General features: G+C 37.2%; 6 protein-coding genes across 11 annotated transcripts; all 6 read left to right on the top strand.

The window, feature by feature from the left end:
• The first annotated feature begins 76 nt into the window (after positions 1 to 76).
• Positions 77 to 6,519, top strand: LOC104730074 (B3 domain-containing transcription repressor VAL2). Of its 4 annotated transcripts, none has more exons than XM_010449152.3 (16): positions 77 to 1,166; positions 1,529 to 1,585; positions 1,997 to 2,191; positions 2,385 to 2,450; positions 2,534 to 2,726; positions 2,872 to 2,953; positions 3,038 to 3,139; positions 3,236 to 3,759; positions 3,864 to 3,960; positions 4,050 to 4,224; positions 4,426 to 4,502; positions 4,639 to 4,956; positions 5,045 to 5,094; positions 5,213 to 5,326; positions 5,449 to 5,516; positions 5,595 to 6,519. In XM_010449152.3, the coding sequence occupies exons 5-16, from the start codon at positions 2,608 to 2,610 to the stop codon at positions 6,185 to 6,187; spliced, it is 2,319 nt and encodes a 772-aa protein (XP_010447454.1). In that variant the 5' UTR covers positions 77 to 1,166; positions 1,529 to 1,585; positions 1,997 to 2,191; positions 2,385 to 2,450; positions 2,534 to 2,607; the 3' UTR covers positions 6,188 to 6,519. The 4 variants fall into 4 exon arrangements, with proteins under 4 accessions (XP_010447454.1, XP_010447451.1, XP_087334481.1 ...); XM_010449149.3 differs by having other exon boundaries at positions 3,236 to 3,771; XM_087478355.1 differs by lacking the exon at positions 1,529 to 1,585 and having other exon boundaries at positions 797 to 1,166.
• Positions 6,520 to 8,146: 1,627 nt separating this feature from the next.
• On the top strand, positions 8,147 to 10,948 carry LOC104730073 (uncharacterized). Its single transcript, XM_010449148.2, has one exon. The coding sequence runs from the start codon at positions 9,606 to 9,608 to the stop codon at positions 10,209 to 10,211; it is 606 nt and encodes a 201-aa protein (XP_010447450.1). The 5' UTR covers positions 8,147 to 9,605; the 3' UTR covers positions 10,212 to 10,948.
• A 138-nt stretch (positions 10,949 to 11,086) lies between these two features.
• On the top strand, positions 11,087 to 15,030 carry LOC104733183 (uncharacterized). Its single transcript, XM_087478354.1, has 5 exons — positions 11,087 to 12,801; positions 13,977 to 14,033; positions 14,131 to 14,193; positions 14,293 to 14,361; positions 14,490 to 15,030. Exons 1-5 carry the CDS (start codon positions 12,397 to 12,399, stop codon positions 14,667 to 14,669), a joined length of 774 nt encoding a protein of 257 aa, XP_087334480.1. The 5' UTR covers positions 11,087 to 12,396; the 3' UTR covers positions 14,670 to 15,030.
• A 2,289-nt stretch (positions 15,031 to 17,319) lies between these two features.
• Positions 17,320 to 19,935, top strand: LOC104730070 (homeobox protein knotted-1-like 5). 2 transcript variants are annotated; one of them, XM_010449144.3, is made up of 6 exons: positions 17,320 to 18,258; positions 18,642 to 18,762; positions 18,859 to 19,058; positions 19,147 to 19,278; positions 19,370 to 19,509; positions 19,593 to 19,935. In XM_010449144.3, the coding sequence occupies exons 1-6, from the start codon at positions 17,701 to 17,703 to the stop codon at positions 19,606 to 19,608; spliced, it is 1,167 nt and encodes a 388-aa protein (XP_010447446.2). In that variant the 5' UTR covers positions 17,320 to 17,700; the 3' UTR covers positions 19,609 to 19,935. The 2 variants fall into 2 exon arrangements, with proteins under 2 accessions (XP_010447446.2, XP_087334479.1); XM_087478353.1 differs by having other exon boundaries at positions 17,558 to 18,258; positions 19,370 to 19,650.
• Positions 19,936 to 20,039: 104 nt separating this feature from the next.
• LOC104730071 (uncharacterized) lies at positions 20,040 to 24,580 on the top strand. Its single transcript, XM_010449145.2, has 16 exons — positions 20,040 to 20,477; positions 20,648 to 20,789; positions 20,906 to 21,042; positions 21,170 to 21,273; positions 21,381 to 21,476; positions 21,764 to 21,857; positions 22,134 to 22,248; positions 22,339 to 22,535; positions 22,792 to 22,883; positions 22,972 to 23,027; positions 23,250 to 23,339; positions 23,436 to 23,535; positions 23,680 to 23,787; positions 23,882 to 23,954; positions 24,051 to 24,257; positions 24,352 to 24,580. The coding sequence occupies exons 1-16, from the start codon at positions 20,285 to 20,287 to the stop codon at positions 24,402 to 24,404; spliced, it is 1,857 nt and encodes a 618-aa protein (XP_010447447.2). The 5' UTR covers positions 20,040 to 20,284; the 3' UTR covers positions 24,405 to 24,580.
• A 106-nt stretch (positions 24,581 to 24,686) lies between these two features.
• Positions 24,687 to 27,250, top strand: LOC104730069 (calcium uptake protein, mitochondrial). Of its 2 annotated transcripts, none has more exons than XM_010449142.3 (6): positions 24,687 to 25,250; positions 25,339 to 25,406; positions 25,601 to 25,824; positions 25,920 to 26,003; positions 26,235 to 26,448; positions 26,548 to 27,250. In XM_010449142.3, the coding sequence occupies exons 1-6, from the start codon at positions 24,842 to 24,844 to the stop codon at positions 27,040 to 27,042; spliced, it is 1,494 nt and encodes a 497-aa protein (XP_010447444.1). In that variant the 5' UTR covers positions 24,687 to 24,841; the 3' UTR covers positions 27,043 to 27,250. The 2 variants fall into 2 exon arrangements, 1 of the variants encoding a protein (XP_010447444.1); XR_015574491.1 differs by having other exon boundaries at positions 24,723 to 25,250; positions 25,920 to 26,169.
• The last annotated feature ends 79 nt before the right edge of the window (positions 27,251 to 27,329 follow it).

Raw genomic sequence — 27,329 nt, 5'->3', positions numbered from 1 at the left:
TGCCCTATCGGATAAGACTTTTAACGGTCCATGATCTTTTCCAACTATTTTTCATTTACAACAAATTTTGTACTATATGCTAATAAGTGATATTTTTCAAGAAGATGAATGTGCTTCAAAATGGCCCATCAACCAAACTTTCCGTTCATTATCCTATTCTCTGGGCGACATTTTTAGAGCCTATGTTTTATCGGTGGCTAATAGAAGTTCAACAGCTGAAAAGAACGAGCATATGCAGAGAGAGCGTCCTGAAGCCGTGAGCCACATCATCTTTATGTATCCATCACGGAGACTGCTCTATGCAATAATAGCCAATAGAGTATAAACTAAGGTTGGAATATATATGAAGGGTAAGTTTTAACTTTCAAAGGCATGAGTGTTACATGTTAATAATACTAAAAAAGATGAGATAAGAGATTATATAAGTGGAGAGTGGGACCTTAAACACAGCTGATGAGGTGTTCATGTTGGTAAGGTCGTCGTGGGTTCCTCACTCTCAACCCTCTAGAAAAACCAAATTGTGTTTTATGAAAATCAAATAACAATTGTTGGATGAGAGAGCTAGTGATAGACGTATATAAATCTAGAAGCAAAACTTTGGGTGTGTCGTGTGTGAGGTCGAAACAGAGATGACCTTTTTGCGTACACTTTAATTAATATTTTATTTATCTCACACTTTGAGTAAACTTTACATTATTCTCATATCCCATAAACAAAGCAAACTGTGTTTTTTTTAGGTCAGGCTGACATCATCAGTTTCTTATATATAAAAAAAAAACTTCATCAAATCTCAATCGAACGGTTCAGATTTGTTGATGTATTAGTAAATCTTGTTAACAAAGCCCTCTTTGTTGTTGTTGTTAATGGAGGTTCCTCTCCAAGTCATTGTGGTTTCTTCTTCTTCTTCTTCCTCTTTATTTAGAAACCAATTCAACAGCTTCTTTCTTCGTTATTTGTAAACCTCTCTACAAGTCCTTATATTGCAATCTGAGGATCGCTCGATTTTTTTGAATTGGCTCAAATCTTCTTCACTTGGTCGAACGTAAAGACGACTTTTTGACTTGGTTTTAACTTCACTTCTCCGTCAAAAACTGTACCTTCCTGTTTCGATCGAATCAATCGGGCTCTGTCTCTACACACACATACACACCAAGACCAAGACCAAGGTAAGGCTTAAACTCTCTCCGGTGATTATAAATTTACTTGCTTGATTAGAGTGTTTAGCAACTTGGTGATTTTGTTTTTCTAGAATGCATGGTTTTGTGCAAAAATACTGTAGATTTCGGATTTAGGATTCTAAAGATTGAACCTTTACATCGTTATATCAGTTGGGTTTTACAAAGTTTTAAGTTTTATTTGGAAATTCTAAACGAACTTGGTCTCTTCTTCTTCTTCATGTTGAATTGAATTGGGTTTTTGAAGATTTGAAGAAGAATGACACTACTTCGATTAAGAATGTGTATCATCAATGTTTACTATTAGTTCTGTTATCTTCTCACTTTATAAATAGTCCTCTTTCCAATTGCAGCAACTTATATTCTCCTCTAGCAACAGACCTGCATACATTTCTATCCTCTTTGTTAAGGTATTTTATTTGGTTACTTCTTACTTAATGTAACTGCTTATTACATTTGTTCTTCAAGTCTATATTCTTCTATTCAGTATCAATCAAAGTTATGCGTATCCTCAGATTCTGGATCTTGATGACTTGCAAGTTTGTAGATTCTTTAGCGGTTTAATAAGACTTGACATCTTTCTTGATATTGAGCCTAAGTAGTGGAATTGTTGTTAGCCTATTAAAGCTCAGATAGTTGGTGGATTGTTTGCTTTCAATTGAATAGTTTGAGAAGGTTCTGTAAGGTTTGTCTTAGTTTTGTCTACAGAATCATTTCATTCTTTTTTAAAGTCGGGACATTCTTCTAATTATCACTATTATACACTTCTGGAACTTTCATGGATTCATCAGTCAATTTTTTTGATTATATATTGTATGAAGGTGTTATCTCAGTGACGCAACTGTTTAAGAGGCTTATTTTAGCTCCAATCGTAAGTTTTCTCCTCATCAGCATCTCCATCTTTACTGGCACCACTGAGAAGTTTCGTTGGACAAAGACTAGAATTTGTTTTGTTGAAAACTGAGGAGATGGAAGTGAGTCGTTATTTCTCTTTTTTGGACAAGTTTCTTCGAAAGGTGCTTTGATTTTCTTTATCTCTAATGAACCTTGATTTGGTTTTTATCATTAGCATTCAATTTTACCTTTTAGATTCCAGTATCCTCTTAACATTTATGTGGTTGTAGTTTCGTTTACGGATTCTGATTATTTTATAACCGTTGATATCTTCATCGAAATCTCGTAATGTTATATTTTTTTATCCGTATACAGTCTGTCTCAGAAGGAGCGTATTGAGTTTCTCAATAATATATTTGACATCTTCTTCTGCCTCATCTGGTAAGCATTTGAAGAGGAAGTTTCTGATACCATATATAACCCTTAAGCATTACAGATTTTTAATACTTGTGCTTTTATTGAAGAGGAAGTTTGTTGTGGCTTAAAGTATCATCGTGATTCGATTGACAATTGAATCGAGCCGCTCACTTGGTCAATTATGGAGTCAACAAAGGTTTGCATGAATGCACTGTGCGGAGCAGTGTCGACGTCGGGAGAGTGGAAGAAAGGCTGGCCTATGCGATCTGGCGAGTTGGCCTCTCTATGCGATAAGTGTGGGTAAGGGCATTCACTCTTGTGTCTAATTTGAATACTATTAGTGCTGTGGGTTTGTTGACAATTAGAACAGGAGTGGAGGTTTGAGAGGATATTTCATTGATTACTTACTTTGTAGTAATTTTTGTGAATGCTTTGTTTTTGATAGGTCCGCATACGAGCAATCCATTTTCTGTCAAGTGTTTCACGCCGAGGAATCTGGTTGGAGAGAGTGTACTTCATGTGACAAGGTGAAAACAAAATCCATGGCTTACTCGTGTTTGCGCTCAACATATCACAGTTATTATTCTTAATACGTATTTGTGTTTTCGCAGCGCCTTCACTGTGGATGCATTGCTTCCAGGTTTATGATGGAGCTTCTAGATAATGGCAGCGTTACCTGTATAAGTTGTGCTAAGAAGTCTGCACTATTTTCTGTAAGATTATTTTCCCTCTTTGAATCAATTTCTTGCAAGGGATACTTCCTTGGTCTTGGATTCTCTGTCACTATACTCATGTTATCTCTCTTTCAGATGAATGTCAGTCAAGAATCCAACGGTAGGGACTTGTCTTCGTTTGCTTCACCAGAGCATGTAGGCAGTGTTCTTGAGAGGACAAATCTTAAGCACTTGCTCCACTTTCAAAGAATCGGCTCCACTCAATCTTCTCTTCAAATGAAACAAGAAGAATCTCTGCTTCCTTCCAGACTAGATGCTCTCAGACACAAAACTGAAAGGAAAGAGTTGCAGGAATTATCCGCACAGCCAAACTTGAGCATATCACTTGGACCTACGCTTATGTCAAGTCCATTTCATGATGCTGTTGTTGATGACAGAAGTAAGGCTACTTCGATTTTCCAACTGGCCCCTCGGTCCAGGCAACTGCTTCCAAAACCTGCAAATTCAGCTCCCACTGCTGCTGGTATGGAGCCTAACGGGAGCCTGGTGTCACAGATTCATGTCGCTCGGCCTCCTCCAGAAGGTCGCGGGAAGACCCAATTGCTTCCTCGTTATTGGCCTAGGATTACTGACCAAGAGCTGCAGCAATTATCTGGACAGTATCCTCATCTGTATGTTCATATTATCGTGTTTCTGTTTTTTATTCGACCATGATGCACTATTGTTTATGTTCTAAGGTGTCCTTAACTGTTTATTTTCCAAGCTCAAATTCCAAAATTATACCGCTCTTTGAAAAAGTTCTGAGTGCTAGCGACGCGGGTCGTATAGGTCGACTGGTTCTTCCGAAAGCATGTGCAGAGGTAACTTGTTTCGCTGTATATATGATATTCCCAACCTATAGCTATCTAAATTGCTGGTATCAGCTATAACCTTCTATGCTTGTATGTAGGCATATTTCCCCCCGATCTCTCAACCCGAGGGTCTCCCTTTAAAGATACAAGACATAAAAGGGAAAGAATGGGTGTTCCAGTTCAGATTTTGGCCTAATAATAACAGCAGGATGTACGTTTTGGAGGGTGTGACTCCTTGCATACAGTCCATGCAGTTGCAAGCTGGTGACACTGGTACTTTTCAAACCCTTTAGTTTCGTTAACTACACTCATAGCATGTTGATTACCCTGGTACGATTCAATCAAACATTAGGAACATAGTGCTTAGATCATGTGTCGTGTTCAATGAGGATAGTGAAATACATTCTACAAAGAGATGAACGGTACAATTTTTTATTAGGTCTGATGTCTTGGATTTTCCCATGTTCTCTGCAGTAACGTTCAGCCGTACAGATCCTGAAGGAAAACTCGTAATGGGATACCGTAAAGCGACAAACTCTACAGCAACACAGGTAAATGCATAAGAAGCAGAGAGTTGTCCCCTTAGGCATAAGAAACTGTCACTGTAAAGTGAAGTACTGAAAAAGAATCCTTCCTGGTACTCTCATAATTATGCTTTCAGTGATATATTTTTCTTTGGTTCTTCAGATGTTCAAGGGAAGTAATGAACCCAATCTAAACATGTTTTCCAACAACTTGAATCCGGGATGTGGTGACATCAACTGGTCTAAACTAGAGAAGACTGAAGACATGGGAAAGGATAACTTATTTCTTCAGTCGTCCCTAACTTCTGCTAGGAAACGGGTTCGGAACATTGGGACTAAGAGCAAGCGTCTGCTCATTGATAGTGTAGATGTTCTGGAACTGAAAGTAACTTGGGATGAGGCACAGGAACTGCTGCGGCCGCCCCAATCCGCCAAACCCAGCATCGTTACGCTGGAAGATCAAGATTTTGAAGAATATGACGTGAGTTGCTGTTTACCTGCTTAGTTGTCAAAAACAGCTGGATCTTTTTACTATATTTTCCTGAAATCGTGTGCTTACTGCTACACAGGAACCACCAGTTTTTGGGAAGAAGACCGTTTTTGTGTCACGTCAAACAGGGTGAGACCTAATGTACTATGCAATGATAGGATGAGAAGAATTAAGCACACTTCGAATGATTAAAAAACTACTGAACATCTGATTATTTGGTTCTGATATGTGATCCTGGAATTCTCAGGGAACAAGAGCAATGGGTGCAGTGTGATGCTTGTGGGAAATGGCGACGGCTGCCTGTGGATACTCTTCTTCCACCAAAATGGTTGTGCTCCGATAATCTCTTGGATCCTGCAAGGTAAACCTAGACTAGCTACTACAGACCATTGCACATTTTTTTTTAGACATAACTGATAAAATCTATTTCGACTCACTGAGACTGGCCACCTGAATAATATGAGTTGCTGTTTGTATCATCAGGTCTTCATGTTCTGCACCTGATGAACTCTCTCCAAGAGAACAGGATACACTTGTCCGGCAGAGCAAAGGTATGATCCGCAGCTATTATTGGTCTGTTTTAATTAGAAACTTCTTTGCATAGAAACTAAAAGTTTCAATTTCCACAGAGTTCAAAAGGAGGAGACTGGCATCATCAAACCAGGCGCAGGAGGCATCTGGTGTGGAAACTTTAGCAAATGCAGGCATCACCACGACCGGTGAACAAGGGGAAATCGCAGTTGCAGCCACGACCAAGCACCCGAGACACCGGGCAGGGTGTTCATGCATCGTCTGCAGCCAACCACCGAGCGGAAAAGGCAAACACAAGCCGACATGCACTTGCACTGTGTGCGAGGCAGTGAAGAGGCGATTTAGGACGCTCATGATGCGGAAGCGGAGCAGGGGAGAGGCAGGACAGGCAAGCCAGCAGGCACAGTCCGAGAGCAGAGATGAGACAGAAGTGGAGAGCATTCCAGCGGTTGAGGCAGCCGCAGGGGAAAATATTGACTTAAACTCAGACCCGGGGGCTTCCCGAGTAAGCATGATGAGCCTTCTCCAAGCTGCAGCTTTTCCTCTGGAGGCATATCTGAAACAAAAGGCTGTTTCCAATACAGCAGGAGAACAGCAAAGCAGTGATATGGTAAGCACAGAGCACGGGTCGTGCTCAGCGGCACAAGAACAGGACAAAGACACAAACGGAGCTCATGAGCCTGTAAGCTAAAGCCCTTTTGGAATCCTCCATGAGTATTTATTCTTCATAGGTGTGTTTATTATTTTATACAAAACTTCTTCGGTTTCGTCCCAAATTGGTAGAGTGGTTACGACCATTCCGCCAATTGTCAACCCGAAGAAGTGAGGAAGTTATTGTTTATTTTGTTTTTGCGTGTGTTTGGGTTGGTGTGGTGAGGCTTGAGAGTGACAAAAAAAGAAGAAGGGAATCTTGATGAGATTTTGGAAATACATAGGACAACTAACATAATAATCATATCCTGGCATCGAACACATGTATGTATAAAGAAGTTTGAAGAAAGAAAACAAATATTGCTATCGGAATGACAATGGATCCAAGTATGGAGGAGAACGGAGCTTCACATTGAACCTTGTGACTTTAAGCTTCTACATACGTTAGGTGGTTACTCCCCGGATCAAAGTTGTTGTATATGCAGTTCATGGTTTACATAAAGTTATACAAGGATCAGTCGAGATCCTATTATTTTGCGTCGGTTATTATGGGCTTATGAGTTATGACCAAGGAGATGTAAGGGTATCCAGTTGCATCAGAGCAAGTTCGTCGGGCATTAGCTAAAAGTTAAAAAAGTGTTGAACAGGTCAAAGTGTTGTAAATAATACTCCCTCCGTTCTAGTTTAACTGTCGTTAGGTTTTTGCATACAAATTAAAGAAACTATTAAATTTTATGTTTTACCCTTTATTAATATATTTTATAATTTTTTCATTGGTTGAAACTTTAAAACAGCAGGGATAAGATTGGAATATTCATCAAACATCTGCATTGAAAATCTCTAGAACGATAGCTAAATTAGAACGGAGGGAGTAAGCGTTATCACTTATCTATCACTCAACTAACTCCTAAAACATAGAACGAAGGGAGTAAGCGTTATCACTTATCTATCACCGTATATATTCAACCGTAGACCGTTGGCTGCATTGTTAGAAAAACAAAAATCGAAGCCAACCGTATACGGTTCATTTGTTCATCTAATACGTAATAAAGAGTTTTGAAGTATACGAGGTCAACTAGCTTGTTTGGGTCTGAATTACGACGATTTAATGTCGGTCCGGTCCAAACCTAACCAAACTGACCAATCTTAAAAAAGAATAAAGAATAGACCCCTAAAAGAAGCAATTGATTAAAAAAAGAATAAAAAGAGCAATCATACAGACTTATACATAGTATAAAGAAAATGTAAATGGCCGGCCAAAGTTGATTCAAATTGAGTCGGCTCGACTGACTGAATCCAAAATAAAAAAAAACACAACACAGCACCACGCCATTCCTATCGTCAAATTACACGTGTCATGATTCGATTGATTAAATTGTCATTAAACGAACGAACACGTGGATTCTGCGTTATTTCCGATATTACTATGACTTTCATTTATTATTAATTTAGAAGATATTTGCCCACCACACCACCACTGCCAAAACCATGATAACTAGGCGTTTTTTTTTTTGTTTGTCTCAGTTTCGCAAATTGCATTGCTTCACCTTTTTTTACTTCGTTGTCTCATTTTCATTTTCCTTTTTTTGGTTCGATTAATGAATACGATATAAAATTACAAGAAAAATAACACAAAAAACCTCCTCATAAGTTACATAACTTTACAAATAAAAATAGTAATTTTAATTTAGTGGGAAAAGAAAGAAAAAAAAACAAAAATCGAATAGTATAAACAAAGAGAGAAATATTCAAGGTCAGAGAAGATAAACGAGTGCATGGCAATATAGTAAATACATCGGAATACCAAGGGTTGAGTTATAAAAGGGATATGTTAATTATTGGAGGGGCAAACCAAAAAATAAAAAGGTGAGATGGAGAGAAGAAGTGGGGGAAGTGGGACCCGGTAACGCGTAGCTGAGACTCTCTCTCTATCGTCGTGGGTTCCTCCTCTGTTCTGTCCTTATTAACCCCTAGAACTAAAAGAAACCACTTCAATCAAACCTCACGCGCCCTCTTTCACATTTGTTATTATTATTATTATAATAAAATACTAGTTATTAATATGGTCGACCACTTCTTTCAAGAAGTTGTTGTCATTTTACCTATTCCCCCTCCAACACAAATATTCTACTCCACCTATTCAGAATATCTCTATTGGCTTTTTATTTGTAGCTCCACTTATATACTATTATATGATTTATGATTTAGTTTTTTTGTATTTCTAGGAAGGTCGTATCACTATGTTTTTTTTTTTTTATCAAAATGGGTTTACTGGTCTTTGTGTTTCTTTGTTCTCCTTATCAGTTTTTACTTTTTTAATCGTTTTATCACTGCTTAACCAGTCTTTTATTACCATACCATCCAATACATTAACCGCATTTTATTTCCCACTTTGTTATTAGCTATATTTTGTAAATAATGTAAAATTTTATTCTTAAGATTAGCGTTCGTATCAATATTAATTAGTTATGGTCTTATCATATGGATGTATATTATTGTGTATGAGAATAATAATTGTGAAGTTTACTCAAAGGGTTGAGAGAAGATACATGCCTCTCTAATGAAGGATTATATTTATGTTTAACGTGTGATAATGAAAGCGACAAATGCACCTTTATTAGTATAAAAATAAAGATCTTTTTTAAAAATGCACCTTTATTTAACGTGTAATGGAAGATCTTTTTTGCTTGGATACTGTTCGGCAAAGCACCTTTATTAGTATAAAAATAAAAGAAGAAAATTGCAGTTATCTCTTATTATTGACAACTTGTCTAAATTATTTAATGTTAATCATTTTTTTTTGTCAACAACTTTAAACACTTACAATTGTATAAATTAACCTTTTAATATATGCTACTTGTTTTTGGGTTAGGGGAGAAAGATTATACCATCTTTTATTCGTGTCAATATATATATTTTAACTAGTATCAAAGCAAAATCTCCACTGTTATAATTTTTTAGGATAATTTAAAGAATAATAAATAGAAAAAAGTAAATGTTGAGATAACATATTTGAAGAAAATAGAAAAAAGAAAACATAATCTTTATGTTTTTAGACAAAATCCATTTATTTAACATATCTTTTTTGTTTTTGGGACAAAATCCATTTATTATCATATCAAGTAAAGTAAAACATATAAAAAAGTTAAAGAAGAAAAATAAAGGAAAATAGGTTTAAAGAAAAAAAAAAAAAAAGGAAGAAACAACTCAGCGCGTGTAAAACACAAACAAGAAGGGCGAGAGCTGGTTAAGAAACCGTCTTAATGCTGGCCCGAGAGAGGTGTATAAAACTAACGTTTCTTCCACCTCCTCATTTATTCATTCACCTTCTAATTTTATTATCTCTCTCTATCTTCTTCCCCGACAAATTTCCATTTTCCCGAGATAAATTTTAATTAATCTCTTCCGTCTTCTTCCTCCTCCCTCTCTCTCAAACCTAATCTGCCTCCGTTTAAGTTATGGGCGTCGCAGTTCTCAACCCACAAGATTGTTTGAAAGATCCGTTCTCCCACATGAGATATCATCATCCCCGTAACCCTAGCGCGTGTCCCAACAGGCAGAAAAAGCCCGTTTCTAACAACAACCGTACGCGCCGGAGTCCTCCTCCTCGTAACCAATCGACCAGATCTCCTTCTCCTCCTGTAGCGCCGCCTCTTCCTCCTCCACGCGCGGCTGTATCTGCTTTCGTTCCAAAAGGAACGGTTAAGAAGAGTCCCAAAAACACCGTCGCTGTCTCTCAGGTGAGAATCTTGAAGCGCGGCGAAGAGATTCCGGTCAAGGTTCCAGATCTGGCTGTTGTGAAGACAGATCTGGTTGTTGAGAAGTCAGATCTGGGATCTACTCGTCGGATTGGACCCGATCCGGGTTTGATTCCGAGTCAGATCCGTTTATCTGGCCGCAAATCGAAAACGGCACCGTTTTACGCCGGTCCGGTCACCATGACCTCGCCGCCTCCAAGCGATGTACCGCTTCCAGCTTTTTTCTCGAAGAAGAGCGTCTCTGTGTTCCAAGCCGCCGATGCAACCAATGATCTGATCAGGATGCTTCGTCTTGACATCGCTTGACGGCGTATGTCTCTGATCATCTTTGATTTTTTTTTGTGAAAAGAATCTCAGATGATCCCCAAAATGGTTACGAAAGTGTTACAGTTCTGTTTACCGATCGTCAGATTCCGACTTAAAAACCGGAGATCTACAAAGAAAAATGATAATCTCTCCAAGACGATGATGAATCTAGAAGATGAAGAAACCACACATCTTCGTTAATGAATCGTTTCGAATCTTCCCTTATTTTTTCAAGGGGCAAGATCGAAATATCTTCTTAACAGGTCTTAGTTTCTCTTCTTAGGGTTTAGTGTTTGTGTAGGAGTATTTTGTGCATAGCCTTCTTTTTTTTTTTTTACTGTATCTTTTGGGTCTTTAATCTCTGCTTTAATCGTCGGGTTCTCTGGGTAAATTAATTATAGCTTTTGAGTCTTTTTCTCATTTCGTTAGGGTTCTCAGGTTGTAAGGCAAGTTATAGAGATGTGTTTTTACTGGTAAGATGAAGCTTAGGTTTCGATGTAATCTGCAGTTTTTGCAATTCTCTGTATTACTTCTATCTTTTAATGTTTTCTAGTTTAATTGGGGTTTTCTTCTTCTGTTGGGTCTCTTTGTTTTCGTGTCGTCTAGGGTAAGGCAAACTATCACGGAGATGTAGTAGTTACTGGTTAGATGAAGTGTAAAGGCTTCCATGTAATCTTCTGTACTACATACAATTCTCTGTACTTCTATCTTTAATATTATCGAATTTATATTATAAAGTTCTATTTGGCTTTTTTAGTTTGTTTTCAAGACTCTTTTCTTCTGCTTTTGAACGTTTGGTACAACCTTGAGATGATAGTTGACCCACCAACAAAAACGATGAAACAATATGCAAATGATAGAATGAATTGAACCATGAGAAAGGATTGACCCTGGGACTTTAGTACATGTTTAAGGTGTTTACTGCAAATTAACCAATTTAACACTTGCACAGATGTTTCCCAATATAATAAAGACTTGTCTTGATATGTGAATCACACAAAGACTTTGTCACAAATAATTGATATAAATTATATCATACAATCAAAAGTCTACTAAAAATGCCAATTGATCTCGGAAGCTGAAAGTGACTTTTATCTGAGACTTCATATGATAATCTATCAGAGACTTCATTCAATATCAACTTAATTAGCCATGGATGTCCTTGCTGTTGTGGTTTCTTTAGTTAAAAAAAAAAGGGTGTCATTATCACAATTGTTATATACTATGCCACTTGGTTGGTGCAAGGCAAGCTGTTAAGATATCTGCTTTCTCATAGTGAGACAGCCCACCTTGGCCTGATTGAAGAAGGCCCATAGCCCCATTATCTAGATCTAGAAGTTGTTTCTTAGTCCTAATCCTGAATTGATAGATTCTATAAAAGAATGAAACACATAAGGTAAGATATTTTAGAATCATTAAATAACGGGAACCCTGGTTCTCATCCATAATTTAACAACTTGCCTAGTCGTCAAGTAAACATTGGTGATTTATGACGTGTTATTTAGTGAATCAACTTGCCACGTCAGTTTTTTTTTTTTTGGTCGCAGTTACTAAAAAGATAATTAACACTCCGATAACATAATTGATGGGTTGCCCTAATGAGAGATTTTTCTACCTAACCAGAGAAATAAGAAAACTGTATCCTAAACTAATTTTTTTTGACAATATTATTATATTTTTAAAAAGAGTTGTTATTAGGGAATCTTTACTTAATTGTTTTTTTTTTCTCACATACCCTTTCCCCCACACAACTCAGTTTTTGGGTCCCATATTTTGTTTTTTGATATAATAATAATAATAATATTTGTCAAAAATAAAAAATAAATTAAATCCAAATCTGCAATCCATCTAGCCACAGACCCGATCTTGCATTTTTCATATCGGCATTAAAATGGAAATAAATATTCAATTTTATTTTTTCGAAAAGAACAAACATGGAAAATAAAAATTAAAAAGAGGAATAATTTAGAGAGAAAGAGAGGCCTCGTTCGTATATAACACGAATCCCATCTACTCTCTTTTTTCTTTCTCTCTATTTCGATATTTCAACTTCTTCCTCTCTCTCTCTTCTGTAACTTTCTCTTCCTTTCATCTCTCTCTCTTTCTCAGCTTCTCTTCTCTGTCTCTGATTCCCACGGGAGCTAACAGAGATTTTGATTAGTGTTGTCATCGTTGTTAAGCGACGATGAAGAAGACTGCGTCGGCATCAGCTAAGATTCCGGTGAAAGATGACTGGGTAAAGACGGCGATGACAGACGACGAGATGGTTGTTGAGCTTCTGTTACGGCTAAAACATGCTGGAACTGATAAGCCGGCGACGAATCTACCTCCGTTACGATGGGGTAACCGTCAACGACGGTCTCGTTCCTCAAGATTCGCTGGCGGCGGTGGCGGTGTTGTTACCGTTTCGATGAAGAAAGACGTGGATTCCGTTAGAGCTAGTCCGAAGACTCCTCTCTCATGGAGTGGTGGATCTGGTAGCCGTGGTGGATCTGGAAGTCGCGGCGGCTCTGCGTCTCCTTCCGCCGATGGATTTGAGGATACTAGTCGTCAAGCTAGCTGCTCTACGTCTACGGGATCTGGATCTAAGGTACCTTCTCTTTCCCCCATCCTCGTTTTTGTCTCCTCTCTCTCTCTCTCTCTCTCTCTCGATTACGAATCCCCGTAGCTGCGGTGAGATGAGAATCCTTCCCCTCGCTTGATTTTTACCGATTCCGATCTCGCCGGGAAATCCGGATTTCGCCGTCCGTCGTGTGCTCGTAATTGAGAAGATCCTTCGCCGTCTCTCTGTTTCTCTTCATTTTTTGTTTCTCTTCAAAATCCACGATTCTCGAATTTAGGATGACGCACATCTCACGCACGCTTGAAAACCTCACTAGACCTTCTTTTATTCTGTTTTCTTCAATTACAACCGAATCGGCCGGAAAATTATTTCCTCCGCCGTGTTTTACCGTTCTAACCACCTTCTAGGTTAAATGAATCTATCCATCTCTAGTAATAAAAAAAGTCAAACCCTCTTTAAGCTTACTTAATCTTTTTTTCCATTTTTTCTCACTTTTTTTTTTTGGTAATTAAAAACTTTGCTATTCGTTTAGAAATAACCTTCAGAGGTGTTTTTTTTTTTTACTCTGTTTAATAAATCTGGAGGTTGACGGTTAAAAAAGAGTAACCGAAATCCCCGGTACGCGTTGAACCGGATCTTGCGTTAGGAGCGTTTGGCCGGTTCGATGGGGATTAATTAGGAACCGGTCAAATTTTATTTTGTTGTTGTTGTCTTGAGGAATAAATAACAAAAAGGGTTTTGTAGATTAGATTATGGGGGAATAGTACAGCTAGTTGGTCAAACGTGCGCGTTTTGCTTTACGTTTTTGAGGCCCTAAACGTTAGCGTTTTGGGAGGAAAGAAACGAAACGAGTAAAATCTTGTCGGAGGGATTGGGGGGTCACGTGATCTTTAAAAGAGTGATGACGACTCTGATGACACGGAATTGTCATGATGTGCCATCATCCTTCATTGAGTATTAGTGACTTTTCTTTTAAATTTCTATTAGTGGGAAAATTAAAACTTTTACTACTCCCATGTGTTAGTTAAATTAAGATGTTTGGGTTTTTATTATAAAAAGTAAAGAGATCTAATAATAATAGAGTTGTCGTTGTTATTCGTCAGCATTGTTTAATCATATTAGTAACTTCAAATGTTCAGATTTGGCATCTTTAACTAGAGTGCTGTTGCTAATCAAATACGTTATTGTTATTTGTTTTGAAGGTCTTTCCCACAAACGAAATCACTAGTTCTTTCTCCAGGAGATTGAAGAAAAAGAGGGTATGAGAAGAAACTCTCTTTCTTGGATTTCAACTTCACTCCTAAATTCCGAGTTTTATTTAGCTGAGGTTTTGTTTTTTTTTTTCTTATTTGACAGTCATCTTCTGAGCTTAAGAACGAAGAGAACTTAAAGTTGAAAGAAAGACTTGACCTTGAAAAGGTATATTCTACTTGCTAATTTTTTTTGTTTTATCATTATGGTTTCTTATTCGTTTTGCATCTTCTTTATTCTAAATGGATCCAACATTTTTTTCTACAGGAGATTGCAAGTCTCCGAGCAACATTCAACGAACAAAACGTAAGGAATCAAAGATTGAAGAGGATTAAGGTAAAACTATAATAAATTTTGATTCTCCTTAGCCATCTTTTGCGGTATTATGATCTTCCAGATTCTGTCTCTTTGTTAGCCTCTTAGCTGAATTCAAAATCTACTCTTTCTTGTTTTCTTTGTTTCAGCTTGACTTGAGTTCAGGCCGTGTCAAGAACGAGACTCGGGTTGATATCATTCATAAACCACAACCCGTACCAAAATCTTGCAGAGTAGAGGGTGACTCGGAAAATCAGGGGAGTGTCTTCTTCCTCCCTGATCTTAACATGGTACCATCAGAGGAAGAGATATTGTACGGTACCAGCTAGCGTGGCTTATTCTGAAAGATTTGCAGTCTCAAGAAGGATGGAGCTGGAGATTTTTTTACAAAGAAAGGTGAATGTAATACTTAGGATAAAAAAGAGGTTAAAACATTATCTCCCGTAGCATTCTCGTTTTCTGATTCCTTCTATTTTAGGGGGTAAAACGCTCATTACTTCTTGATTTTTTTTTAGAAGAAGGTGGAAATTAGGTTTACTTTCTCTCTCGTTTGTACCCGATTCGTTGTAGTTAGTAAAAAAGCTTTATTGGAAATTGTTGTTCAAGGGAGAAAAGAAGTAGGACAGCTAATAGACTTTACTGTTTTAAACTTTTCCTTCTTAATTATATGCAAGAGAGATCTATCATAAACACTAGTTTCCGCTCAACTAACCCAAGACAAGAGAGATCTATCATCAATATCATCTTCTTCAGTCATGATGATTTTTCTATTATGTTTAATTTTAATTTTTAATTTTTAAACTTGGGAGGTGTAATGCTATTGGTGGATTGTCTGCGTGTTCAAGGATAAAATATTCGTTTTTAAATGCCAAAAAAAATATAAGCAATGCCAACTTGTTAATCAGCTAATTTGTTTGTTTCAGTCTGCTTCATTTCATGCATCCCAAAGTCTATTGTCTAAACTTATACAAACAATTTTTTTTTTCTTTTGGGGCAAAAGAGATACAATACAAACATAAGAATCCTTCCTTTATGAAATAAAGAAGATAAAAATCATTGTGCCTTAAAAATGAATTTAATGGTAATTTCCAATCCTTACTCCGCTGTCCGGAATTCTCCGATTAAGTGTAACCGATTCAGTCCGACATCCACTGGCTTTTTTTGCAGTGGTTGGTCGGTTAGTTGCCCATAATTTTCTAGCTCCTTTAGCAGAGATGTCTGGTTTCGCCGTGCGGTGCTTATCCAGTATACATCCGATATCTACTAGCTACTAAAGTAGTTGTTGATTGGCTTTTGTCTAGCATTGATCGGCTTTTTTAGTGACGATGTTCTAAGCCCAAAAAATTAGAAAAATAATGAATAGTGGCGTAAGAACAATTTTTTTATAACTGATTTAAGCTCAGTTCTTATTGGTCGTGGCTTCATGTGATTGGCCGAGATTTTTTGCAAAGAAAGAAAAAATAAAATGTTTGTGTGTTTAATTAATTAAGTAATATGTTTGCGTGTTTAATTAAATAAAATATTTGTATGTTTAATTAATTAAGTAATATGTTTGTTTGTTTTTTTTTAATTTTATTTACAATGTTTTTTTGTCATAAAAATTTGGTATTGTATTTTGAATTTTAGTAAAATTTTTATAAATTTGCAATTTAAATGTTATTTTATAAGTTTTTATAATTGTAATATGTTTAAGAATATTATATTATTAAATCTTATGATGTTAAACATGTTCTCCCAATAACTAACTTCTTAACAAAAGATCTTAATTAATGATTTAACATTATTTTCATAATATTTTTACTTTAAGAACACTTAAAATAGTTTCCCTCTATAAAAATGCTCTAACGCAAGACAAAGAGAGCTATCATCAATATCTTCTTCAGTCATGATGATTTTTCTATTATTTTTAAATTTAAACATGGGAGGTGTAAATGTGTAATGCTATTGGTGGATTGTCGGCGTGTTCATTGATAAAATATTCGATTAAAAATGCCAAAGAAATAAGCAATGCCAACTTGTTTTATCAGCTAATTTGTTTGTTTCAGTCTGTTTCATTTCATGCATTCCAAGTTTATTGTCTAAAGTTATACAAACAATATATATATATATATATTTTGTTTTTTGTGTTTTTTGGGGGCAAGAGAGATACAAACATAATAATCCTTCCTTTTTTTTTTGGTAGAAATAATCCTTCCTTTATTATAAAAAAAGAAATAAAAATCATTGTGCCTTAAAAATCTTTAGAAATAAATTGATGGTAATTACTATACTTCTCATTTTTTTTTCATTCTCATTCTTTTTCAAGTAGATGTTTTATGATATTTGCATTCAAATATGATATAAACCTTTATATTTTATCAAATTTAATGAGTAAGTTAATTATTTTATTAGTCCTGTATATGGATTAATTAATATATATGTGTATTTATTCATAAAATATGTAAGAAATTAATTTTAAAATAAATCTAAAAGAGATAACTCCAAATTAATTATTTTTTAAAAAAATTGAACCACTTCACCTAATAGGGTCATGTCATGGCAGACTCCTTTTCTTCAATCTATCTAGCCTTTTGTCCATCCTTAAGATGAAGTGTAAATCTTTCCTTGGTTTGTTAATGGAAGATTAGAAAGAAATATCTTTAGAGGAGTGTCTTACTCAGCAACAGTGGGGTATATTTGCAAGACATTGGAATATGGACGACCGGTTGATAAGTCACAATGATTGAGGATCATCATCTCCATTGACGCATATTTAACTAGATTTGTTGAAATGTAACTAACGTCAGATAAAGTTTGGAATGAGATTACAAACATTTACATACGGGTGGATCGAAGCACAAACCTTGTCGCGAGGCTAATTCGATCCTCGAAACAAAAGGCATAAGTGATGGGCCAGCTTTGAAGTTAAAAATACCAAAACGTATGCACAACAGCACAAGCGGTTATATATATGGTTTTACTAGTACCAAAGTATCGCTCATACTCATAGTACAAGTACAACCTTACAAGATTTGTGAAAATTAGATTTACAGTACATAACTCTTTAAACTCATTCTCATGAATGCCACCAAACTTATTATTTTCATGCTTTTATTATTTTTCTTTTATGTTCCAATTTTTGTTACAGGCTTACAGCTTTTAATTATGTTGTTGACATTAAAAAAACTGAAGTTGCACAAAAGAAAAAAAAAAGTGTATTAAAGATTAAATTAGAACAAGACACATACACTCACTTTGGTCGTCTTCACAAATAGACAAGAGGAAAGAGAAGACCTTACCTTTCTTTCTTTCTTTCTTTCTTTCTTTCTTTCTTTCTTTCTCTCTCTCTCTCTTCTCCGATCCCCAAAACGCAGGAAAACAATGTCGTTTAACAACAGCTCTCACCTCTTTCCTCCACAAGAAGACCTTCCTCTCCGACACTTCTCCGACCAATCACACCAACCTCCTCCGCCGCAGCAGCATCAGCGTCACTTCTCCGAAACACCTTCGCTTGTCACCGCCAGTTTCCTCAACCACCCTTCCACCTTAGCCACGACGGAGTCCGATCTCGCTCCTCCGCACCGCAACGGAGACAATTCCGCTTCTGATGCTAACCCACGGTGGCTCTCTTTTCATACGGAGATCCAAAACGCCGGAGAAGTCCGTTCTGAAGTTGTCGATGGGGTCAACGCCGACGGTGAAACTATACTCGGTGTTGTTGGAGGTGAAGATTGGCGGAGCGCTAGCTATAAGGCTGCGATTTTGAGACACCCGATGTATGAGCAGCTTCTTGCCGCTCATGTGGCTTGCCTTAGGGTTGCTACTCCCGTTGACCAGATTCCGAGGATCGATGCTCAGCTCAGTCAGTTGCATACTGTTGCTGAGAAGTACTCCACTCTTGGTGTGGTTGTGGACAACAAGGAACTTGATCATTTTATGGTAAAGTTTAAATTTTTCTTTAATTCCAGGTTCAAATTTGGATATGGTTCATGCAAAGTTCCAATATTTTTGAACTGTGAACGATTCTGCATTTGATTTCTGTTTACTAGTTGAGTGTCAAATTCACATTTTCCATGTGGTTCATTGTTAATGATTCTTGAGTTCTTGAAATCGTTATGAGCTTTGGTTTGTCTCAAAGAAGTTGTATTTGTTGGACAATGCTTATTTCTTGGTGGCTAATTGTTTGTCTGCTTCTTACTAAAAGGAGTTTTGTATGTCGTCTGAGTTTTGTCCAGGAGAAAGAAGACATAATATTTTTTTGTAACGTTCTGTTTGTATGTCTTATGGTTTGGAATTTCACCTTTCTTTTATGATGTTTGCAGTCACATTATGTTGTGTTGTTATGTTCATTCAAAGAACAACTCCAGCACCACGTTTGTGTCCATGCAATGGAAGCTATTACTGCTTGTTGGGAGATCGAACAATCACTTCAATCCCTAACTGGTAGCGTCCCAAATCTTTCTTTTTTTTTTTCTTTTTTTTTTTTGTTGCCTTCTCGCTTTAGAGGTGTCTTGATTTTGTCGTTCTTCTGGTTTGTAGGAGTTTCTCCAAGTGAAAGTAATGGCAAGACAATGTCGGATGATGAAGATGATAATCAAGTAGATAGCGAGGTCAACATGTTTGATGGAAGTTTGGACGGTTCAGATTGCTTGATGGGGTTTGGTCCTCTTGTTCCTACCGAACGAGAGAGATCCTTGATGGAACGTGTGAAGAAAGAACTGAAGCATGAGCTTAAACAGGTAATATGGTTGAGCAAGTTTCAATGTTAACATTACACAAAACTAAACACATTGTTTTATCTTGTGGATTGTTTTTTTTCTCCTAAAGGGTTTCAAAGAGAAGATTGTGGACATAAGAGAAGAGATAATGAGGAAGAGAAGAGCGGGGAAGCTGCCGGGAGATACAACTTCTGTACTCAAAGAGTGGTGGCGTACTCACTCGAAATGGCCATACCCAACAGTAAGAACCTCAGCCGGGAAGTTTAGTTTGGTACGACATTGTCAAAAAACCGGGGTTTGCATTGATTCTTGATGTTGTTTTGGAACTGCAGGAGGAAGATAAGGCAAAACTGGTACAAGAAACCGGTTTGCAGTTGAAACAAATCAACAATTGGTTCATCAACCAGAGGAAAAGAAACTGGAACAGCAATACTTCAACATCATCTACTCTCTCCAAGAACAAACGCAAACGGTAAAGCAAGAATCTTATCACTTTCCCATTCTGCAAATTTCATCAAAACCGGTCAAGATATATTCTTTCTTAACCAAACTCAGGACCGACAAGTCGTAGATGAAATAGCGGCTAACCAGAGGATGGTTCTTTGCCATGTGAATTCAAAGGGAACCAGAAATGAAAGACACAGTTTCTCCTCCGGTTCTACGATCGTACAGAATGTGTTTAGTATAGGTGGTACCGGTTTGCCTATAAAACCGGATTCTAGAATCTGATTTGCTTGTTGTAGCGGCCTTATTAATACTGTATGTGTTTATATATGTGTACATAAAGTAGTTTATGGAAGGGAACTGATCTGTATTGTTTTGGTTTGCGTCTTGTAACGAACGCACAATCACGTGTGAGCTAAGAGCTTTATATGTAAAGTGCCAATATGGTTCGTAATTTCGTATGTAATGTATCAAGCAGTATTCATCATTATTAAACAACACTAGCTTGAAATGTACTGTAGTATGATGTTGCTAGCAGATGAATGAGTAGTTTCCCAAATTCTTTTGTGTTTCTTCTTCTAATAGTTTTATAATTTCCATTAATTAGGAGGTTATATTATTTAGAAGCCCATTTATATTGGGCCTACTTTTTTGGGCCTTATTCTGATTTGACTAATATATTTTTCTTCGTCTTCTCGAAGGAACGGAACTTCGTTTTAACTTTTTTTTTTGCATTCTCTCTCGCTTTCAATTTCTGTTCGTCTTGTTTTGTTTACTCTTGTTGTTGTTTGAGTTGGGTGATTATGGAAGCACCACAGGAGGAACGGTCTCCGTCGCTTGACGATTGCCTTAAGCTATTGAAAGGGGAGAGGGACGAGCAGAGGCTCGCCGGTTTACTTCTCGTCACTAAATTTTGCAAGAGCGATGACGTCGTTTCCCTCAAGAAGGTCTACGAAGCCGTCGGTACTCATTTTCTCGACCGTCTTCTCCGCACCGGTAAACAAAACCCTCCAACTATTGATCTTTCTCTTGTTTCTCACTCTAGATACTATACTAATCTTGGGGAAAGATTGAATTTTTAGTTGAGATACTAAGGTTTTTGTTGCTCTCTCTAGTGTTGGGGTTTTGACTGGTTTGGAATTTTTTCTTTTGTTTTTATTTGGCAGGTAGTGGTAGTGGTGATAATCGTGATGTGTATCTGCAGCTATCTCTTACTGTTCTTGCTGCATTCTGCCGTGTTCCCGAGATAGCTTCTTCAGAAGAGATGGTCTCCAGAATTCCTCTAATTCTTGAAATTATGTCGAAACGGTATGTTACATCACCTGATTATTTCATCTGTGGTTTTCCAATGTTGGCTCTTCTCAAGTTTTGCTTCTGTGTATGACATCTTAAAAGTTAGGAAATTGGCTTTTGGAAATTTTCAGAATAACTACAAACGTTCTCGAAGATTGTTATGAGATTCTGTATTTGGTGTCCACGGCTTGTGAAGCTGGTGTTATGACTTTGATAAACTCTGGAGGATTGAGAGTGATTGCTCCCCAGATGTCTGATCTACCTGATGGTAAATTACTTATTCATTTGTTTTTACATTGTTTTGTTGTGTATGTAAGACACCTTAGATACTAGTGAGGTATTATGGATTTGAGAATAATTTCTCCCTCAAAGCTTATGTGAGACATGTTATTCAGGCTCGCATGCCATGGAGGTTGCTATAAAGATTCTACAGTTATTGGTTAGTCAGCTTTCTGGTGAGAGCATGAATATTGAACGCTTCTTAGAACTGTCTTTGGTGGTGAGTCTACTTACTTGCTATCTTTCTCTTTTTTTTTGTTTTTGCAATATTTACTAAAGCTGCAGTGCTTTAGTTGGAGTTAAAACTTAGTGTTATCTGTTATTCAGGTTGCTGCTGTCTCACGGCAGTTTGCGGTGTTGCATAATGCCCTGAAGTTTGAAGCACTCCATCTACTGTCTGCAGTCTTCTCGTCAGAGTATTCTGTGAGTTTTCATTTTCCTAACATTCTTCGGAAAAGTTGCTGTAGTTTAGCGAAGTTATGCTTTTAGATTTAGTCACAAACATGATACATGTGAATTCATAAGCACGAAATTTTTTGATTTTCTCTTTTCCATTAAATTTGGGATAATCAGAGTGTTATTATCTTCTGCGTGGATGATGCAATTGTCACCTTGGTAAATGGAGCTTCATTGTCTTGATGTGTACCTCTTTCTTTTTTTGGGTGTGCCAATCTGATTATATGTTTCTCATGGAACTCTTTTATGCCTAGGCACTTCTTCACGACCCTCTTCGTTCCATGCCAGACAACAATTGGGCAGACTATATGCGCACGGGTGTTGTGGCAATTCTGCAGAACCGTGTGGGTAAGTTAAAAAGCTATTAGCAAGTAGTATGGAACACTGGAAATGCCATACCTATTTCTGGCATTTCTTTCTTGCCAGCCCCTAATCTGCCATACACTTGTTTATCTGACAAATTTCCTCTCTTGTTTTCACTTATGAAAAGAATTGTATCCATGATCTGTACTTCACCAAAAGCACATACTATTAGATAATCTGGGGTCATATGTTATTGATACAGTGCTTGCTTACATCCTTTATGCTATTGAAGCTTAAGAAACATGTCTTGTTCATGTGTAGCACCTTGCGAAAAGCTTCATGCGTTGATTCTGGCTGAGAATATGATGTCAATATTGGGTGAAAATTGGCTTATCGGTCAGGTAAAATTACCCAATGTTGATCTTCCAGCTGATAGGTAAGAAAAAACATCTTTGTGTTACACTCTCACTTAACTTACATTTTCATAGTGACCGAAGGATTCACACCATGCTGATTTCTTTTGTAGGTGTCTCCTGCTGGTATTAGAGTCATCACATGTTGAGATTTCCGTTTTGTTAAATGATCTCGCTTACAAGAAGTATGAAGCTCCTAAGGATAATTCAACTGTTGAAGACATTCTTTTGAAGCAACGGTATCTGCCAATCGTGTTTTCTTTGGTAGAAAAGATCATCAAACATATATCATCTGTTGGTGAAAATGAAGGTATAACATAGATCTTAATCATATTTTATTAATGTTTGCAATCTGCTGTTATTTTTATCTTTTACAATCTTTTTTCGTTCACCTTTCTGTTATTGTATGTTATTTTTCTCAACCTTCTTAGTACTTCTAATTGTCATTGCTCAAATATCTAATAACTACGCTGATGAATATTGTGTGAAAATATTTACGCTTGACATAAGGCATGTCAGCCTTTTCCTTCATCAAAGAAATAGAATTTACATTGTGGTCTTTGCAGGGACTTTAACTGATGAAGCTGTCTTCCAAAAAGTGATTAAAATACTTAATGAAACAGTGGGAGTGGTGCTCGAGTATCTGAAAGATGCAAAGGTACTTTATATATTTGATACTATCAAAACTTCTTTGGAGCGTCTTTATGTGTAATAATTGTTTTTCATGTTTGTTCTGCTTCATACAGGAACATGGAATTAAGAAAGGAAATGATCTTCTTGCATCTGTGCGAGTGACTGGAAGGTACAGAATACAGATAACCACTCTTTGGTCTTCTTAATTCTCTCTTTCTGTTTATTTTTGTATTGAATATACATTCAGATTAGCGAGTTTTGCGTTTATGTAATTGTGGTTCGCTACTTCATCAACAAATTTGTAAACTAATACTCCTTATGGAAGAACATGGATGGCCTTGGCCTCCTTACCATTCTGGCACCCACTAAACTTTTTTGGTGTTTTCAACAGCTATCTTGCCGAAACTCCGGTTGCATGCAAAGAGCAGGTCCAAGATCTTCTGGATTATATGCTTTCAGTGGAGGGAGAAGATGAGTCCAGGTTTGAGCATATTGCTTTATCTTATTGGCCCTTTTACAAAGCTTGTTTACGTAATGCCTCCCGGGTAACTTGGTCTTAACGTTTTTGTTTTGACAGTCCGTTTTTGTCCATATGCTTCCTGCTCCCATTGCTTTGCCAAATAACAATGAATGCAGAAGGATGTAAACTCTTGGCTTCCTCAAGAGGCTATATAGCTGTGAGTTACTGTACACCGATGACATTATGCTTGAACATATCTCATTTACAGCTTTTCCTTTATTTGTATGCTTGACCTTAATACGTTTGAGTGTTTATATCATATGTATAATCATAAAGGAGTTGTCTGATTATTTCAATACAGGTTGTGGAATGCCTAATAAAACTGATCGAGCGCTGTGGTGAGAGTACTACTGATGAAGATGGTAGCATATTCTTGGCTTGTGATACAATCATGAATATTCTTTTGAAGGTACTCTCTTCTCCTTAAGATAAGACTTGCATACATTTTTGCCCTTTTCTTTATATCCCAATCATGACGGCACGTTTTGAAATGTTATGAACAGAGGGAACAAATAAGCTTGAGGCCGGAAATTTCTACATTTTCCAGACTACTGAAAGCTTTGGCAGATTGGGCAGGTGAAAATGATTTTTTATTTGTTCCTGCTAAAATCCTGACAAAATATCAAAGACTGTTTTAAAATATGTCAGTTTATAATTTCCTTTTTGTCATAGATCGTACAAATGACCCATCGGTGGTGATGATGGCTGCAAGCATCTGCTCTCTGATCTTCGATTTCACATCAGAAGAGGCTTTACTCAAGCAACCTAATTTCAACGGTAGCTCCTTGGATAGTTTGGCCAAGCTCATAGCAAGAAGCTTATCCTCATGGGGCAATGATACGTCTGACACTGCCGATCTTCTTGAAATCGTAACAGCAGGTTTTGGTTTCTACATATTTTTTTCTCATTTAACATCACTTTTTTTCCCCCTCAGGCTTCTAAATTGTTTGTCCTCTGATAATTTGTGGAACAGGATACTCTCGATGGACAGGTCGATTCCCAAGCATAAAGAAACATTGCCGTTGAGCAATGACATGAAATGTGTTCATGATCGATCAGCTGAAGCTATTATGTTTTTGCTCGGGCTTCGTTCTAAGGGACATAATAGTATTAGGCAAAGATGAAAACAAAATATCTTTTTGATCTTCACGTTGTTGTATATTAAATCATTTTCCTTTTATCTATATTTTGGATTTTCTTAATTTTGTTTGATCAGTCTAAAATTTGACTCGTTAAATTGAGAAAATCTAAAAAGAAGATAAAAAGATCCGAATTTAAAGGATTGAAAACGACGTCGTAGTGTCCTTCAGCATAGAAAACAGTAAACAGAAACAAACGCGTTTTTCGTTTGTTTAGGATTAAATCCTTTATTATAAATAAACCTTTGAGGAAGGTTTGCGCTTAAAAAGAATCTCTAAAAACAAAAAAAGAGAGAAGAAGAGAATCCATCATCATAATTAATAATGCCCGCCTTATCTCACTACAGATCAGTAGTATCATCTCTACCGTCCGTTGACCGACCTTTCCTTATCATCCAACGACTCAGGATCCACGGTAGCTCCTCTTCCTTGCCGGAATCTTCTCCCTCCTCCTCCTCCTCGGCTCTTCTTCCCGTCGCCGATCCTTTGAAGCGCATCGTATCTAGCGGATCTCTCGCTAAATGGATCTCCGGGATTACAGCTGGCTCCGCCTTAGGGTTTCTGTATTGGTCCTCCTCCTCTGATTCTGGTGGCACTAGTAATTTATTCTCCTTCGCTGATAGTTCATCATCGCCTTCTTCTGTTTGTGGAGTTAAAGTCGGCGATCTCAAACCTAGATCCTTTATTCCCAAATTGTCTTTGCCTGGTTACAGCTCTGGATTCATCTTCGGAGGTTCGTTGATCCCTTCCTCTTCTTATATTGATTCCATTGATTTTGTTATTCTCTCTCGATTTGAGCTAATTTTTTTTTTTGAAAACAGATGCGTTTAGAAGGAAGATCTTCTTTAATTACGAGAAACGTTTGAGATTGCAAAGTCCTCCTGAAAAGGTGCATTTCAAATTCTGTCTTTCCCCTTTAGCTTTCATATTTTGATCTCTTTTGCTCTTTGTTTGTTTGGGAATAGAGAACCAATGAAGATTTAATCATAGAGATTTGATTGATTGTTCTTCTTTGTTTCAGTTTTAGAGATGTTGTATTGAATTCATAAGATTACCTTTGTGGTTATTTTTAATTCGTTTTAGGTTTTCGAGTACTTTGCATCGGTTCGGACAGAGGAAGGAGAAATACTAATGAAGCCGGCAGATTTGATGAGGGCAATAGTGCCGGTGTTTCCTCCATCAGAGTCTCATCTCGTAAGAGAAGGTTATCTGACTGGCGAAAGAAATCCCGGTGAACTTAGATGCTCTCCTTCCGAGTTCTTCATGCTTTTTGATGTTGATAATGATGGTCTTATCTCCTTCAAAGAGTGAGATAGCTTCTGATTATTACCAAAATCATTACTTTCTTTCCTTTTTTTCCTTCTTTTGGAAGATTGAATTTTTTACTTGGTTTTGGGAACAGGTATATATTCTTTGTGACATTACTCAGCATTCCTGAATCAAGCTTTGCCGTCGCTTTCAAAATGTTTGATACTGACAACAACGGGTGAGTTGTCCTTCTAATGTCTACATATATCAATCCTGCTTTTTGTAACTATCATTTTTTCTGGTCCGTATTCCCATATTTTGATCCTCCAAACGGGGACGGGTTGTGGGAATCACTGGAGTCTCTCTCTTTTCAGTTTACGCTGAATCATATGTAAAAAAATCTGGTCAGTGCTTCTATCCTTTGTAACTTTTATCTCTTCGTGATGGTTCTGACGAAGTATTGTTTTAGGGAGGTTGACAAGGAAGAGTTTAAGACAGTGATGAGTCTGATGCGATCTCAACATAGGCAAGGAGTTGGTCACAGAGATGGCCGCCGAACTATATTACATATGACCGGCTCTGTTGAGGATGGAGGCTTGGTAGAATACTTCTTTGGAAAAGATGGCAGTCAGAAACTGAAACACGATAAGTTCATCAAGTTTATGAAGGATTTAACTGAAGAGGTAAGTAGCTCTTTAACCATTCAATTCATCTCCTTACTCCCTGTGACTACTATAGATGTTCAGGCTGAAAGAGAATGATCTTATGTTGTTTGTATATAGATGCTGAGGCTGGAGTTTGCACATTATGACTATAAACGAAGAGGAAGTATATCAGCCAAAGATTTTGCATTGTCTATGGTGGCAGCGGCTGATGCAAACCATTTGGGCAAGCTGCTTGATCGAGTTGATGGTCTGAGCGAACACCCGCGCCTCAGGGACATGCGTATCTCACTAAAGGAATTCAAACAGTTTGATGAGCTACGCAGTAAACTTGGACCATTTTCTCTAGCTCTTTTTGCTTATGGCAAAGCCAATGGCTTACTTACAATGAAGGACTTCAAACGAGCTGCTTCTCAGGTTTGTGGGATAACTCTGTCGGACAATGTGATAGAGATTGCGTTTCATGTGTTTGATTCGAATCGAGATGGGAGTTTGAGTGTGGATGAGTTTTTGCGGGTTCTGCATCGAAGAGAGAGAGACGTGGCACAGCCGATTGCCAAGGGACTGTCACGGTACTTCTCTGATGGATGGAATGGTTCTAAGAACTGTTCCTGATCGTGAAGACTCTTTTTCGTCCTTGGGGCTTACCGATGAAACTCGAAGACTTTTTTTGGGCTCTTGGGTTCATACGAGTGAGCCCATAGATTGATGATATTACTCCACGCTTGCATTGTAAGAAGAATTCTGATGTGTATAGTTTGATGGATCTATGAATTACTATTTTTTGTTATCTAATGATGATAAGTGGTAATTACATAACAAACAGAAGATATCCGGCAAAGATTACACACAGCTATATCTATAAAAGTTAAGGTATTGATATCTTTGTATGTTATCATAAG

The sequence above is a fragment of the Camelina sativa genome, chromosome 12, assembly GCF_030686135.1.
Source record: "Camelina sativa cultivar CO46 ecotype springtype chromosome 12, ASM3068613v1".
Lineage (NCBI taxonomy): Eukaryota > Viridiplantae > Streptophyta > Magnoliopsida > Brassicales > Brassicaceae > Camelina > Camelina sativa.
The sequence above is the reverse complement of the archived record's forward strand: the minus strand, read 5'-3'. Positions and strand labels throughout refer to the sequence as shown.